The sequence below is a fragment of the Lutjanus erythropterus genome, chromosome 6 (assembly GCF_056507025.1).
Source record: "Lutjanus erythropterus isolate fLutEry1 chromosome 6, fLutEry1.hap2, whole genome shotgun sequence".
Lineage (NCBI taxonomy): Eukaryota > Metazoa > Chordata > Actinopteri > Lutjaniformes > Lutjanidae > Lutjanus > Lutjanus erythropterus.
In genome coordinates this window covers 19,622,079-19,639,788 of record NC_139322.1, presented here as the reverse complement: position 1 = coordinate 19,639,788, position 17,710 = coordinate 19,622,079, and the positions used below count along the sequence as shown (strand labels likewise).

At 41.6% G+C, this 17,710-nt stretch overlaps 2 protein-coding genes across 3 annotated transcripts in view; one reads left to right on the top strand and one right to left on the bottom strand.

The window, feature by feature from the left end:
* The window catches only part of rarga (retinoic acid receptor gamma a), an 87,586-nt gene extending 72,317 nt beyond the window's left edge, over positions 1 to 15,269 (bottom strand). For both annotated transcript variants that reach the window (XM_084721048.1, XM_084721049.1), the window contains exon 1: positions 15,150 to 15,269. The gene's annotated coding sequence lies outside the window, so the exon portion shown is untranslated. The remainder of the gene's footprint in view (positions 1 to 15,149) is intronic.
* nr1d4a (nuclear receptor subfamily 1, group D, member 4a) lies at positions 77 to 17,264 on the top strand. The gene is made up of 8 exons (XM_084721046.1): positions 77 to 780; positions 10,172 to 10,480; positions 11,015 to 11,103; positions 11,216 to 11,360; positions 14,064 to 14,656; positions 14,752 to 14,937; positions 15,075 to 15,285; positions 15,746 to 17,264. Exons 1-8 carry the CDS (start codon positions 765 to 767, stop codon positions 15,940 to 15,942), a joined length of 1,746 nt encoding a protein of 581 aa, XP_084577172.1. The 5' UTR covers positions 77 to 764; the 3' UTR covers positions 15,943 to 17,264.
* Positions 17,265 to 17,710: the final 446 nt, after the last annotated feature.

Sequence of the window (17,710 nt, the reverse complement as noted above, 5' to 3'; positions counted from 1 at the left end):
CATCCCTGCTCACCACGCGCCCCGTATTTTGCATAAAATGTGTATCAGTAGGGCAGCGCTCTCCCCGGCACATGCAGAGCGCACATGTAGCGTGGCTTTACTGAACACATACCACGGTCGAATAAGCGCATCAAACTCCCCTCAGCTCCACATCCCCGCCAATGAAAATGCACAAAAGCGTGAAGGGGAGAGAGGGAGAGAAAGGACTTCGCGAGATACAAAGAGTGCGCCAAATCCCGCACAAACACACACGCGCACACACAACAGCACAAGTTGAGCGTTGAAGGGAAAGGCGGTCACATTTCCTACTCACCTGCAAACGTGATTGATATGGCTGTTTGAATCAGTGGGTGTGTATGTCATGCTTGACACCCCACTCTCGGATATGCTGACTCTACTTTCTTGGAATTCATGAGAAGCGTGAACATCGCACGCAGTCCAACCGAGACGCAGAATCCAGAGCGCAGAAGACATCCAGGTATCTTTGAGGAGGACCAGCTTGTCTGACTCACCTTTGTCAGAACAGAACTGAGAACACTAAGAGACAGAGACACACCGGGTCTACACTTTACTGGGAGAACTCAACTGTGTGCGCTGGACACATCTCCACCACTGCTTCCCATTCTTTTTTTGCGCTCCATGGAGCAGGTGTTTTACGCAAAGATTTTTCTTGACTTTCTCACCGATCTTCAAGAGACTTTTGCTCCAGTTTAGTGACAGTTTATCTTCAAGTCTGTTTACAGTCATCGACATCAACAAGAGACATGGATAACAGCCCTGGTAAGATCAACTTTACCATTACGTTTTACATGCAACTACGCTGATTATGACATGAGTCAGAATTGATTTACGCTCCTTCAATTTATTCATTTTGTTGCCAACAATCAACGTGTGACAACTGTTTAGCTACGTCTGACTCAGCCTAAACTTAGAATAAGACATGACTTTAATTTATATGCAATACTTATCTTATTAATATAACGCAGATTGGCAAAAGGCTGCCCAAACCTGTCATGTGAAGGACCCCACAATAGATGCATGCATTAGACCACACATCCCTGTAATTCAAGTGGAATTTGTCTTGAGGAATCTTAAGAAATATTTTGAAGATAATACAGTCTTCATGGTTAAATGATCTCTAGGATCACTGTAAATTACAACCAATCGAAGCGGCCAGCCCTACTACCTCTTTTTTATTGTTCCAACTTCCTAAAAATGTGATACGTTAAAACATTATATTCTTCCCTTGTTGGGAACCCCCTAAAACCCACTCAACGACCCCTGTTTGTCCCCGACCCCTGGACTTATTGTTTGACTGATTTATTATTAATTGTGTGTTCTCTTCATATACATCAAAAGGTGCATGGAATAGAATTTTTACATGCAAGTGTTTGACTGAGATGAGTAAGTGTATCGTTTTACCACGTTAATGATAATTATGCTTATGTCTCTGTTGGCACTCGAGGTATTTAATCACCTCAACTTGTTTCGAAGTTCAATAAAAGTTCAGTGTAATTGTGCTACTTAACGTCAACTTGCAAAGGTTGCAGCGCTGCGTTCAAGTGTCCAATCGCAGCGTCTGGGGGCTGCAGCGAGCCGTGCCATATGTTTGTTGTAGTGAGTCTAGCCACTTCCTGCTTCTTTCCATGAAAACAAACTCACGTGGAGCTGCTACAGTACACTGACACTGTAATTATAATCTGTCAGAGCCAGAACTTCAAGTGCACGTTATCGTCTCAAGGAGGAAAAAAACAAGGAAACTTCAGCGTAAAGGGCGTGTTTGTTTTTTTAATTATCAAGGCCATCGCTTCAAGTGCCTGCAACATAAAACTTGATAACCGCAGGACTTACATCCGTTAAGTGGTATTAGGAAGCGCTTTCTCGAGGTCAGCCAAAGGTGCACATGCTTTGCTTTCCTCTCCTAATTGACGGTGAATCATTTACAACAGCGGCGGTCACGTTCCAGCACAGGTGATGGGCGCACCCTGTGCACTGTCAACATGTTGCTTACTGTAATCTGAAGGCAACTCTAAACCCACTCACCGGGTTATGACTTTCTATTTATGTTGATAAAGTAGGCCACGTAACAAGCGAGGCAGTTAAATGTGTTCTCAGAGATAATAGCTGTAGTATTAGTGACAACATGATTATAAAGATGCATGCTGGGAATTCTGTTGTTGTTTTATTGATGTTTGGAGTGTGTGACTGTGGGCATTTTCAAGTCTACTTATTTACCCATTTCAGAGCTGATATGATTGCTTATTTCTTATTTAAATGCATGCATCTTTCACTTATTTTAGCAATGTTTTCTTCTCATAGATTTACATGTAAAGTGACAACCTTTAACTGGGATCACTGACCTTTTCAATGTTTTGATAATGTTATTGGAATGCACATGACTTCATTTCACTCATGAGTTCAGTGTCTGGATTAAACAAAGCTCATAAACATCATGATAACCTGGAAAATGTGGCAGCAGTGGTGGGCTGCACGGCTCATAAAGTCCAACAGATAAATGAGATTGTGTGGGTGGGTGGGTTGACACAGAGCCCCCATTTCACCAGCAGATTTGATTGGGTTATGCAGTTTGGGGGTGGGGGGGTGGGGGAACAGCATACAGAATTCACCTAAGACACTTCTGTAATTATTCATGTGATTTTCAAATTTTAGAAAAACAAAATCAGTAATCAATATTTAACTATATTCATTGTCCAAATGGTAACATATGCATTTTGGAATATGCAAATCAATATTTTCATCAGTCTTGTGCATCCTCATGTGGCAGTTTAACTGTGATGTGGGAGTCAGTTGCATTAGTATTTAATCTTTCTTGACAACAGTATTAATTTGCTGAGTTGCATTATAACCGTCCAGTGATGCTCATATGATAAAAGCAGACTGCTCTCACTGCATAACTTCATGCACTGTATATTCTCACTCACTAATACCTCCTCTGAAACACCCCTGGTGGCGATTTTCTGCACTCACTCAGGTGAATTTCTCACCATCAACTGGAAACTATAATGAAGTTTTATGTGGTTGGGAAAAATATTTAGACAAAGCTCATTAATGGGGGTGAATTTTGCAGACCTTAAAGCTAACTCCGTGATGTTAAACATACATGTTAAACATGTTAAGATAATAAGTTAACCAAATTGTTTTGAAGGCTGGTAAAAATAAGACATAAAACCCACATCTGTTTCAAATTAAAAGTCAATCAATCAGTTCAATTATTTCACATCAATAATGCAGGCAGTATCCCCAAAATATATAGGTATTTGAAATATTAAAAATGTATGTACCCCAAAACCAGACATATGAGTCCACACAAATATGATGATATCTTTTTTAGGTAATGCAATGCAGGGCTTACTGACAGTTTCCTGACATGAAGGCTTACAACTGACCTGTGCAGTGGCATAGTGTAGTTATGATGGCAGCATTGATGCTGATGCTAGCCGAACTATGGCATTGGTGCTAGTAGGGGGTTTGTCTGTGTGCTTATCCTGTCAGTCTGACCACGGACATATATAGAGATGGACAACATAAGAGCACCGCAAAACTTAAGCCAGAACATCTTGACTGCCCCTGGTGGCTGGCTGCGGTATAGGTCATAAATCCTGCCTTCCCGATGTTAATAAATTGGACATGGACCAAACTAAAACATCAAAGTACATGTCAAATATTTTTTTCTCTAACATGGGTCCTGTGATTTTAGGTAGTTAATATCACGCTGATGCTTGTTCAAGCGTTCATTTTTTCTAATCAGTTCAGTTAGTCACTACTGTGCAGACTCTGGTTCCAAATTACGTCACCAGTGCAAGATGGCTGCACTTGTATTTGGGATATTTTAGCTTCAATTTTCCACAGAGGGACTAAGTGGAGCCATGATGTCCATTTTTATTAATGTCAATGGTCTTGGTCTTCTTTTGCAACTGATCAAGCTACCTCTTATCTATTGTCTTCCCAAATGATCAAACAGAGACTTGATACTGGCCAACATCAACATACATAATAGCCAGCAGTCATCACATCTAATATTAAAACATAAGAAGATAAAAGAAATGACTTATTTAATTGAATAGCTGTTCTTTGGCTTATACAGAATAAAAGCTGACCATTTTATAGAAAAAAAAAAAGAAAACCCTTGATGGAGATGGTTTGAGGGCCCCCACCACTCCCCACCCCATGGGCCTCAGTGTAACTCAAAGTCTATTTACGCCACTGGACTTATGTTAGAACGGAATACTTTCATCCCTACTGTAATCTATTATTTAATATTATATAGGATTATTGTCAAAGGAGGCGTTAAACACGTCTAATTTGCATATTAAACAAATAGGCAGTAATAAATAAAGTGATTTTATATTATGGAGGATTTTTATTACTGCATGCTTTTACTCACAATATAATCTTGGCTCTGCACACACACTGATGCAACACATAAACTAGGTGCATTGCCTGGCTGACAGTGCAGGCGGTGCTGCAGCTCCTGCTGGTGGTGCACAGTCAGACCACCCCGTCGCACAACATGCTGCTCTATTTAATTTGGCTCTTTAATTATAAGCCCCTGGCGGACTGTAGAAGCTCTGGCTGCTGGCTGGAGCAGCTTCATGTCTTCCCTCTGAAAGCTCCGTCAAAAGCAAAAGCTTCTCACGTGGCTTCCCTTGCAGAGCCGCGTGCGACGCGTGAGATCTACCCGGGTCCTCCCCCCTCCTCTTCCTCCTCCTCCTCCTCCCGCAGCTCTCACGGACGCTTCTGTGTTGATGCCGCCTGCCTGCGGTGATGGTGATGGTGAGGGAGAGTTTGGTCAGTGGGTCAGCGATTCCATGCATTAACGTTTTTTTCTGTTCCGTCACGTTTTCCCGCCTCATGCGCCTCTTTGCTTTGCACTGAAAGCATTTTCTCTCTCTCTCGTTTGAATGACACAGACCAGGCAATGTGGCAGAAAGCTGAGTCGAGCTTGACTCTGCAACATCTGTCCCCAACTCATCGGTTCAGGGCGCGCACACACATCCGCTTAGGGTGTGTTTCAGCTGGAACGTGACTCTGCTGTTAAACATCACATCTCTCCTCTCATCTCCAAGGATGGAGGATTAAAATCCTCTCTGCTTATGATAAAAATCGCACCGCCCTGAGACGGATGTTTTTAAATCCATGTTTGACAAGGGACATGAAACAGTTTCAGCCACAACAACATAAGAACACAGGGTATTAGAGTATAGTTTTCAAATCATATTCTGGCGTTTATAAATCAGTGGTTCTCAACCTGAGGGTTGGGAGCCCCAAAGGGGTCACAAGATCATTTCTGGGTGTTGCCAGATAGTTGTGAAGAATAAAATATTGTGGCAAGCAGCTCTTAAAGGGACAATATGTAGCGATAGCACAACCAAAAATCAATACTGCAGTCCAGATAGCGAGTTTATCAAATAGGTTGAAATCCAATAAAGTCTAAGGTTAAATAAAGTCAAAGGTTGAAATACTTTGTTTCCCCACCACCCGTCGTCCCCAGACTCAAGGAAACTCAGGCAGGCTGCAGGAACACTGCAGGAGTGCAAGGAATTTGACAATAACAAGTGATGATGAGTCCAACACTATAAGTTGATCAGCTTTTTATAACTATTAATTGTGTTAGGCTCAGCCTGTTATCCTGAAAACAAAAGCCCACTGCTCTGAAAATACACACTCTGGAGTCTAAGTTCAGTGACAGCCTGCCCTCTGCCTGTCAGACTCCATTAACATATTGCTCAATTTAACAGTTACAGACATCTATGCCTTCTATGAGATTATTGATAATTTTATGCAACTCATAAACAAATACCAACTCATAAACAAATACTAACTCATTCAGTGAACATTCTGTGTTGATTTTAACTCCGATTAATATTAAACATGAAAGAATTACACAAGTTTTTGACTGGAGTGAAAAATCCACAGCAGCTGTAGAACTGTCGTCAAAGAAGCGAGTATCTCAACTTAGCATGTTTCTTAAATCTCTGGTGGCATATCATGGCCATTTTATGATTTTGTGCAGTATGTGTATTGCAGATTTGTCCTTTAAAGATATTCAACATAAGGTTCAAGTTCTCAGCTAATGTCTGGAAATGTAACAGCCACCTCACTAATGGTTAAAACTATAAACCAGCACAAAAATTACAATTACCAACATAAACCACCATGTTCTGGTCAGACATGAACATTAAAAAAAATCAACATTTTCATTATGTAACATAAAATAGCAAACTACTCAGCCCAGTTAGCATGATGGGGAATGTACTGCCTGTACCAGCGATATAATTTACCTTAGGATTAGGCTGCAACTAACAATTATTTTCATTATCGATTAATCTGCCGATTATTTCCATGATTAACCATTTAGTCTGTAAAATATCAAAAAATGTGAACAATGCTGATTACAATTTCCCAGAGCCCAAAGTGACATCTTCAAACTGCTACTTTTGTCAAACCAACAGATCAAAAACCAAAGAACTTTAATTTACTGTCATAAATTACAAAGAAAGGCAGAAAATCCTTGCATTTCTGAAGCTAGAAACAGCAAATATTTGACATTTTAACTTGAAAAATGACTAAAAGGGGTGAAAATCACTGTTCTAAATTATAACTATCCACTGCTTTAATGTAATACAGTTCCTCCTGATAATCGCGTGAGCCAGAGCTGGTGTGTGTGATGCAGCATCAGTTTGAGAGACGCTGGAGGCACATAGACACAATTCTATCAAGTTCCTGTGATATTGACCTACTTACACTAGCCTGAGTTAATGAAGTCTACTGCAAACACCCAAGTAGTGCTCACAGATTGGCCATGTTCAGTGGCACACAATAACTCTTTTTGTTGGCCATAGCCCACATTATTTCATACTGCAGCATAATAAGCACAGCATAATAAACAACTGACTGGTGGTTCCAACAGCACTTAGTAGCCTGTGTGGAGAGGCTACTTTAACTTCCTGCACTGTTTGCATAAAAAATATAGAAAATAATAATATGATGTAGGGCTGCAGTGAACAACTATTTTCAATCTTGATAAATATGTAGATTATTTTCTCGATTAACTGATTAATTGCTCAGTCTATAAAATGTCAGAAGATGGTGAAAAATGTCGACCAGTTTTTCCCAGAGCCCAAGAGCAGGTCCTCAAATGTTTTGTTTTATTCACAACCCAATGATCTTAATGATAGTTCAGGGAATCTCCACAGTTAATGTTTTAATTGTATTAACCTTTCTATAATGATACTTGACACACGGTCTAAGGAAGCAAACCATATTCCTTGTTTCTAAACTGCACCACAAGGACAAACGCACATGATGGTCACCTTAACCGTAGGCTATCTATGGCTGTCTCTCCATGTCCTGCATTATAAGGTGAACGAGTGAAAGTAAGAGATAAAGGACAAGAGAGAAACAGAGCGGAGCGGTTGTGCCTGTGAACTGCTCACTGCTCACGTTTCTCTGCCTGCCTCCAGTCCCAGGCAGATTAGTGCCTGCACGGGTAGTTTAAAATGGGCATGGAGGTAGGAATTTCATGTAATTTGAAATAAATGAGCATCTAAAATCCCATAATAGCTCAGTTTAGAAGTTGATTGATATTGCAGGCTGCCAGTAAGGATAGAAACAGCAATGCTGCCAATCATATAATTGTTTGATTGGTAGTTTGAAAAGACTTCCTGCAATAGTTGCATTAAAAATATTGAAAATTGAGCTGTTTTTTTTTATGGTGACAACTATGCATTCTTTGACCATAGTTCATAATAATGCTATGATCACAACATGACAATAAATCTAACAAGGATAATCTGTATTTTGTGCAAAACAATGCTGGGAGTCAGCAATGTTTACATTTAAATTGTATCAACCTCTCTTATATGACACTTGATACATGCAGTTGACTGTTTTTTTTCTGCCTCCATCAACGACTACTGGAAAGCATGGGCTGTAAACCGGATTGTTAATTGACAGTGTTTACAGCAGCAACTTACTGTACAGCACATGTGAGTCTTCAGGTGGACATGCAATGTGTTTGGGTGGAGTGGGGGCTGGGCTGGGCCACACTGACTGTCTGACTGCATGTAAGCTCAGGAAGAGGTGAGGCTCAGGCCTGCATCTGCTGAGTCTGTCTATGGCTCTGGCATGAGTCAACAAACCGCCAACACGTGCTGGCTGAGGGATTATCAAAACATTAGAGCTCAAACAAATACCTTGTGCAGCAAAGGGCAACACACAGGGACGGGCTACTGCGCTTACGCATGATTTCGAGGCTGAGTTGGTTAAAGGAGGGTACTAGGCATGAATTTGAATGTTGGAAATCTCTCAGTTGCATGAATGAAAGTTTTAATTGGACCCATATTTGATTGGATTATTTTGAATATTTAACTTAATACTTATCTAATATTTAACAAACTTTGCCTTTCTCCTACTGTACACTGACTGTTTAACAAATCATTACAGCAGTCCAGGCCATACAGTTGAGGCTTTTCCTTTACAAAAACGTGACTCACATTCCCCGACTGTTGGTGGCGCATGAACAGCAGTAGCTGAGCCTTGGTACCACCTCATGCACGCCCGGGGAGCTTCCCAGTCCGCGCCTGTCTGTTTGTAAACATAGATCTGACTTGGGCTTGTTGTATATTTCAACACGAGACTGCGGATTTGGTTCGGGCAGCAGTAACCGTGTCAGGAGTGCACGCATGTGAGGCGGCGGTCAGGTGTCGTGCTGTTAGCTGGCGCTGGGCACGGTGCCAGGGGAGCGAGGCTATTATTGGAGCGGAGGAGGCAGCAGACCCCGCAGACACGTGAGGCCGTGTCTCAGCTCATCCACAACGCATGACTACAAGTGCAAGAGAGAGAAAGGGGTTGGGGGGGCTGGTGTGAGAAGAGGAGCGATTCTTAAGAAACTGATCGACAGAAACATTCCTCGCATTTGCACGCTGCCAAATAAACACTGCGTTAGCATGACGCTGAAATTATTTGCAAAGAAGCTGAAGTTTCTCTTGGTGGAAGCCTGCCTGCTTTGTTGCTGTGCTACCAGCAGTATTTTTAGCGCCCACTTTATCCGCCTCAGCGCACCATTACGTATATTACACACAGGATGAGGCAACGACGCTGCAGATTCTCAGAGCTGCTCTCTGCTGCCCAGAGGTCGAGCAACATTACATCACATCACATCAAAGTTGTAGCGCAGCAGGCTGCCGATATTCTACACGTTTTTTTTTTTTTTTGCAATGATTCCCCAACACACTTTGGACTAAGTAATGTACTAAAGGCAGGATATGTTAGTTTAACAATAAATGTTCTTGAACAAAATTAAAGGACAGTGTATCAGGGCACTGACACAGTAAACTTTAACTGGTGTTTTTAATAATTATAACTAACTATATTAAAAAAACAAACAAATGGAACAAAATACATGCATATATTAAACCTGAATTAAGAAAAATGACCAAATATACACAAAATGATGCCTATAAAGATAAAACATATATGTATGTGTATATTTTTAATACATATATGTACATATCAGCACATATCAGACAACATGCCAATACTCATACAGACTGATAGAGCTGTGATAGGCCAATGTAGGGCCAATAATATCAGCCAACCAATGTCCTTCCGACCAGCAGTTATCACTCCCAAACCGTCAAATACCAACATTTTGTCACCACCCTTTGGCGACTCATACAGATGCACACAGCACCCATTGGTGCCTGTAGGAGACGCATCAGGCTTTCAGAGGAGATGGGGTGGGTGGCTGGCTCAAACAAACACAGGACTTTGACCCAGTAGACCGGGATTTGTGTCCCGTGTAAAACCAAAACTTCATCAGAAGTTGTAGTTTGGTCTTGTGAGTTGCTTCATTGATGTCATGTGACATAAGTAATGTAACTATAACCCCAAACATGGTGTTACAACTGTCAAAATAGTTTTTCTGCCCAAACATACCCATACTGACCATTTCACAACCATGTGTTTAAAAGACTTTTGGGCAACATCTTATACAGCCACTGTTGGAATGAAAATGTGTTGCTCTGGCTGCACTTCTTATCAATATCTAAATTACACTGCATACTTTAATTAAGCTTGAGCTTGAATCACACAACCCCCAACTTTCTGCTCAGAGTTCTCATGTGTCCATTCCTTCCCTTGTCTGCAGGAGGTGGAGTCATCCTGTACGCAGGCTCCACTGGCAGTTCAAGCCCCAGCCCTGGCAGCCCCTCCAGCGGGTACCAGACACAGTCACCCTCTTCACACTCCCAGCCGTCATCTCCAGAGGAGGTTACCTTCACAGAGATTGGGGCTTTGAAACAGAGGGCAGGTGGGTGCACCACCCCATCCTCCAAGCTGGTGTTCCAGTTCCCAGAGGTCTACAGTGCTCCCCCAGCAGCAGCACCCACTCCACAGCATACCTATGCACACCCCATCGCAGGAAAGAGGCCATGCGGGTTCCCAGGAACTTTCACAAGTAAGTGTTTCCTCACTATTGACAAGCATCCTGTATTTTATACTTATTATTGGTTATTTTTGTATTTTTTCTGTACTTTTCTATTGCTAATCTTATTTAATTCCTGTCTATGTATTTTTTATAAATTTGAAGTTGACACAATTGTAATTTTGTTGTGTTTGCACAATGACAAAAAAGTTCTTGAATATTCTTGAATCTTGAGTCATAAGATAGGGGTGTCATCATCATAATTTATCATAATTGCACTATTTATGTGCTTTTGTACAGTTATGGGTACAGACCATTTCTTCATCTCTCTAAACTCACATTTTGAGTGTCACCATTTGCCAAAATTCAAAACTTAAAGATGAATTTGACAGATTGATCTTTTTATTCCAAATTTTCTGTAGATATCATGATAATATTGTTATCATAAATTCTTTTAACCATGTTAATTGAATAGTGAAAATCTGATATCTTGACAGCCCTAGCAAAATATTTACATTGAATCAAAATTTTTTGACTTTTTCTAATTGAACATTTATCTGTCCTCAGAAACAGGTGGAATGGTCCTGCTTTGCAAAGTCTGTGGGGACATCGCATCTGGTTTCCACTATGGAGTGCATGCATGTGAGGGTTGCAAGGTAAGCCCCTGACTAGAAAAATCAGGTCAATGATCATTGGTGTGGAATGATTCAACAATGTGTTGCTTTTGGTGCACCAGTTTCATGAGATTTTTTTTTCTTCTTGTTTCAGGGTTTTTTCCGCCGCAGCATCCAGCAGAACATCAACTATAAGATGTGCGTGAAGAATGAGAACTGTCTGATCATGCGCATGAACCGTAACCGGTGCCAGCACTGCCGCTTCAAGAAATGCCTCTCCGTTGGCATGTCAAGAGATGGTAAGACATCCTGACACATTTCTAACGAGAGAGAGACCCTTAGTGCAGCTCTGCCAGAATGCCACAGTGCTCTGATTAGCCAAAGCAGCAGGGAAATGGGCAGCCTGAAAGAGGCACAGCACTGATATGTAGGTCTGTGTGAAAAATGAAATGCGGAAAGTCTTTTGGGGTCATCGTGCCAGTGGCTCAGTCACTCACTTTATCAGCAGTCCTGCACCTGCCTTGCCCTTCCACTGTGTCACCGCAATACCACCTGGCCTTGTATCACTCTCTTAAGTTTCTGAGTGTCTTTCTCCTGCCCTCTGCAGCATCCTCCCACAACACTGTTACCTCTCTGCTCCTGTTCAGCATGGCCCCTCCCCCTGCATGTACCCACCATGTTCCCTCAGCTCTCTTACATCTCCCCCTCAGACAATGATTTATGAGAAGAGGAGCCTTGAAGTCCCCGAAGCTATCTATCATCTCGAAAACTGCAGCAAACACAAGAATTATTTTAGGAAATTGGAACAGGGTCAACTTGATTACCTTGTGTATGCCCACAGAACATCTTACTGCAATTAATGAGGGATAGGGCAACAATTAAGCAAGGGATGCAGAAAATATTGTGACAGATTTTATCAGGCGTGATGCTCACATCACCCAGTTCTGGCTCTGATAGCTGAATGCTGATTGATCACCTATCATCACAGTTTAAGAAAACAGCTGGGCTGACCTAGAAAAACAATACAGAATTGGGCCTATAGTGTACTCATACATCATGACCTACTTGGTGTAGTTTTCCTGTCTTCTTCCTCTCAGTATGGCTTCTGCTTATCTCCACCCTCCAGTACCCCGCATTGCCTAATCTAGTAAAGAGGTTAGTGTTATTTCTGCATGTGCTTGACACTTCTGGTGCACAGAGAAAACAGGGGTGGCAAAATACGACTCAACCTGAGAACAAAGAGTCAGGTCGACCCTCTTTGATGAGATTTTCGAGAGCGTTAAGGACCACAACCTAGAAACCCCTTTTTGCTCTGTTTCAGCCATTACGAAAACAGGAAAACCGCATGCAACTGCCTGCAACCCACAATAAATAGTACACCCTGATTTCACACTAGGCAGCTGTGTGACTTGGGTGCTGCAATATAGGCAAATATTTAAGTCCGTTGGCATGATGGCACACTTTTCTTCCTCTAACCAGAGCATTATTTTTAGAGCAACAGCTCACGAGTCCACATTTGCTTCTTTTTAACCATGATGAAAGGGATTAATCTCATGCCACATTATTGGCCCCATCCTCATCAAGGGATACTGCAGGCAGTGAACAGATTACTGTATATTTGGTAAACAGCAGTATCTACTGTGCATGTTAATGGGCAAAATAAATCACCTCACTTGACCCAACACAGTGTCATTGGATTTCTATGTAAATTGCCTACATGTAACATATGGGAATAAGGATACATTGCTTTAAAATAGGGCTTCATTTTGCAATTTTTTTTGCAAAAAGGCAGACAATGTTGTTTTCAGCTTCTCAGATATGAAGATTTCCTACTTTTCTCTGTTTATTATCCCATTAAACTGAATATCTCTGGGTTTTGGACTGAAAAAACAAGACATTTAATGACGTCACCACTTTAAGAGACTGGGATGGACATTTTCACTATTTTTATATTTAAGTTTCAATCCTAGATTAAACATGCCAATTAACTTAAGTCTTTGTTGTTATTAAAATTACTTTGTGCAAGTAGATTTCTGACCCACTTGTTGGAGAACAAGTATTGTTGCCAGGGCACCTCTGCAGTACTACAGTACTTCATTAAAATGTTGTTTGGTCAAATATTTTTCCTTTATCAAAAAGTTGTAGCTTCTGCTACATTTCGAATAATTGTGCAGCCCTACTTTAAACATATTATTCCTGCTACACACATTTTCTGCTACGCCTTAAAAAATAAGTTTCATGTACTTGCAAAAGTCTTTGAAGTTGTACCAGCTCAACTTTTCTGTCTTATCTAACACCACCTTGCACATGCACCTCCCACACACAGAGACAGACACTCTCACTTTCCATGTCTTGCTGTCTCTCACGTCAGTCCCCTTCATGTTTTCACTACCGTCTTCAAGTCTTTGCTGTGCTTCGAGCACACCTCTCTCATCCTTCTCCCTCTCACGAACGTGGTGCTAGTGACATCACGCTCACGTTGCCCCACTGCCCTACTTACAAACGGAGGGAGGGAGCGGGAGAGGAAGGAGACAGGGGTGGATAGAGGAGAGGATGAGGCAGATGGTAGCAGGGGGGCTATAAATAGCCTCTCCAGCTGATGGTTACTGTGGGAAGGGGGGATGGGGATGCGGGTGAGGAGAGGGAAGTTTTCATCTCACAACTTACTCGATTCTCCTTGAAATCATCTAACACCTCAGGGGCTTTTCGTGCTTTTGATGTGAGTGTATAAAGAGGTGTATTAGGTTGTGGTTTAACTGTGGTTAGCTTTGATTTATAGCCAGTATAGGTCCTGTGTTACCTGCATAGCAGCACTGTATAGATAGGATGCACCTGTGTCTTGATCTTAAAGATATTAGTTTGTCTTGGTTGTCATTGGAATACTTGTATTTTTCAACATGTAGTTTTCAAAAAGTCTGAAAAGGTATAGCACAAAACATGTCTAATACATATAATTGTCTGAGTGGAAGCTGATCCGTCCTCCCTGCTTGTGTCTTCCCTAGCTGTGCGTTTTGGCCGCATTCCGAAGAGAGAGAAGCAGCGACTTCTGGATGAGATGCAGAGCTACATGAACAGCCTAAATGAGTCGGCTGTCATGGAAATGGACTCCTCTTCTGTGAGGGACACTCCCCCCAGCCCAGAAGACGGCAGCTCAAAAGAGGCCATTGGGGCCATCTCCAGAGCCTACCGTGACATCTTCACCACCAGCAGCACCAGCAGCAGCAACCAGGAGAGAGCAGCCAAGAGGGCTAGCATCACCCACACCATCAACAACAACGATACACCTCCCTTTTCTCAGGATGCCAATTTTCCACAAGTCTCCGTTCATTCCACTCCCACCCAGAGTTATCAGTCTTGCCCTGTTGCACCTGCCACTCTATGCCCAGTTGCCCCTAACGACAACCAACATACATTCCACAATGTGGACAACAACCGCTATACCTACCTAGTCCCAGCTAATCATAATCATGATCAGTCTAACAGTACAACACGTCAAAGCACCAACTCTGCAAATCATAACAGTTTCCGCAATGCAGGAAGTACCCAAAACCAGCCCTCCTGCCCATGGAAGTTAGCTCAAGGAGCTAAAGTGCTGGTGAGTGCAGCAAGCATATTAACATGTATCAAGACAATATATCTTGTCTGACCAACAATTTCTGATTATTTCCCTGTCTTTTTTCTTCCTGTCAGGCTTGTCCTCTCAATGCGTGGCCTGTATCAGGGGCAGAGCGTACAAGTCAGGAGATATGGGAGTCCTTCTCTCAGTGTTTCACTCCTGCTGTTAAGGAGGTGGTAGAATTTGCCAAGGGCATCCCTGGATTTCAAGAGCTTAGCCAGCAAGACCAAGTCATGCTGCTCAAATCAGGAACCTTCCAGGTAATGGCCCACATTCCAAATGATTACTTTGCTTGTCGTAAAAAAATTTAAAATATGTGACTCCATCTTTATGAGTCTTAATGTGTTGTTGGTGTATTTGTCTAAAACATCTATGTGTTCCTCTGCTGTGTGTTTAGGTCCTTATGGTGAGGTTCTGCACCTTGTTCAATGCAGAGGAACGTACAGTGACCTTCCTGAATGGGCAGACTTACCCCCTGGCCACCTTGCGGACCTTGGGCATGGGCTCTCTGCTGGACGCGATGTTTGAGTTCAGTGAGAAGTTGGGCTCCCTGGGACTAGAGCCTGATGAGATGGCGCTCTTTATGGCTGTGGTGCTGGTCTCTGCAGGTAAGAGAGGGACATTACTTTGTGAGAAAAGCTGTAGAACAGTGACACAAATATAAATCTACAACTGGGAGTCTTGAACTGGGCATCAAATGGTTTAATACTGTTATAATGCAATTTAATACTGATGCTTCTATATGACCTACATGAGTAAACAAGACCATCCACAAGAGGGTTGGCTATTTCTATATAGTTCTTCTTAAGGCTTGTTACTGGGTTGGATTCTCTTCTGTTTACATTTTCCAAAACAAAGTTACAGTGAGTAGTAGTTAAAAATAAGCAGAAGGAGATTTTTATTTTGATAATTTTATTTTTGGTTATTACAGTAAAACACCACTGTTTTTGTCCACAGGGCCTTCCAAAATCAACACAATATTAAGTTCCTTGTAGAAGCTTTAGTGCACCAATAATGTGGTAACTGTGTTCGTCAACCACTCACACTGGCATCCTCTGTGCTCCTCAGACCGTTCCGGCATCTCGGACATGCGTGCTGTGGAGCAGCTACAGGAGGGTCTGATCCGTGCTCTACGATCACTGATCACCCGCCGACGCCCAGATGACACCGCCCTCTTCCCCAAACTCCTTCTGCGCCTGCCTGACCTGCGCACCCTCAACAACCTGCACTCCGACAAACTGCTGGCCTTTCGCATTGACCCTTGAACAGACTGCTTGCTCACACAGAGGCACAAACTTTTTCACACAGAAACATACACCACACACACACACAAACACACATTCAGATATTATTATCTTCCAAGGGCAGGACATCGTTGAAAATTGAGGAACAAGAAACTGTGCAATCTGAGGAGTGTTTTTCAGAAGGATGAATGAGGGTGGTAGCGAATATATTTTTGATTCGTTGTTGATCTTCATGCAATGTTTTGGGACAAATAAACATACACATACAAGCTCATGTATACACATAGACCACAACACCTCTTGAGAGACATTGTTCCAGTAAAAAAAGTTAATTATCGTGTAGAGTTACTATTACCCTTTTGGACAAATCATTTGTGCATTTGCTCATTATATCCATTGTACTTAAGAATAAAAGACAGTTCACTTCTGTTTATTCCTTAACTCGTACAGTATCAACAGGCCATCACTAAGCAGCAGCAGAAAGACGGATATCGTAGCTCCAAACCGTTATTACTTAGGGACCATTAGTGATGATTGACTATGTGTCAGTTTGTGTTTAATTCAAAGGGAACCTGTATATAATACATAGCAAAATCTGAAGTATTAAGGTAATTGTGTATTGCTGTTTCACAAACATACCATCTGCATTAGTACTGGAATGAGACCACTATTTTGATGTGTCACTTGTACACAATAGGATGCATTCTGTCTCTTACTATTTTTGAATGATCTTCCAGAAAATATTTGGCACACCTTGGGTTTAAACATGCCAACTTCATAAGTCAATGGCATTTTATATTAATTCACAAAAGCATTGTGTCTGCGTCACAATATCGTATCACACCTGGACCGATGGAGACGCTCCATGCATGTTGGGTTTTGTAGTTCATTTGTTTATTTTTGTTGCTGTAAATATTATGTTAATCCAATGTTTTATGTATCAATGACTGAAGTGATATAATGGATCGGACGGTTGAGTTCGGTGTAAAGAAGAATGTACTGACCTTCCTGTACTAGGTGGGGGTTTGGCCATGCCAAGGGGGCTTTGCACAGGAGAATATGTAGTAGGGATTCTCAGACGGTTTAGACACAACTTCCTGCTATCAGATGATGTAATCGAACCAGCATAATCCCTAAAATCACCAGCACTCACTCCACATGCACCCTTCCTCTGCCCCCAATGTTTGTCATACAAACACAAGAGATATTTTTGGGTGAGAGATCCTATTTGATTGGTCCTCTCACTGTTTGCTTGTTTGATTATGGCTGATTGAGGACATCTTGTACATTTTGTAAATCTTTATTCCTAAATAGAAATGATATAAAGTTCGAATTATGTATTACTCTGTTTGCTTGTGTGTCATTCTTTTATGTCCATTCAGGCAAAATGCAGTAAAGAAAATACACCAAGTGGTTAAGAGGACTGTATAGATCTCAGAAAAGAGTAATACAACCATAAGTTTACATTGGCACTAGAGCCTGACTGATACAGGATTTAAGGGGGTTGATGTCAAGACTGACATTAGGGAGTAATATATCAGTATACTCAGTATATATACACAGGAAACGTTCACTGGTATTTCTACTGGTTATAAATAACTATAAATGAAAAAGCACAACTATTTGAATTAAGAGAAAGGGATCAAATATACAAAAAATGCTGCCTATAAAACAGAAAAAAGCTAAACGATTAGCGTTATGATAAAAAAAAAATGGATAACATATATGCTGCAAACAATATAGATCAATATGCTGATGATATCAACTGGACAATATATCCCTCTGGTTC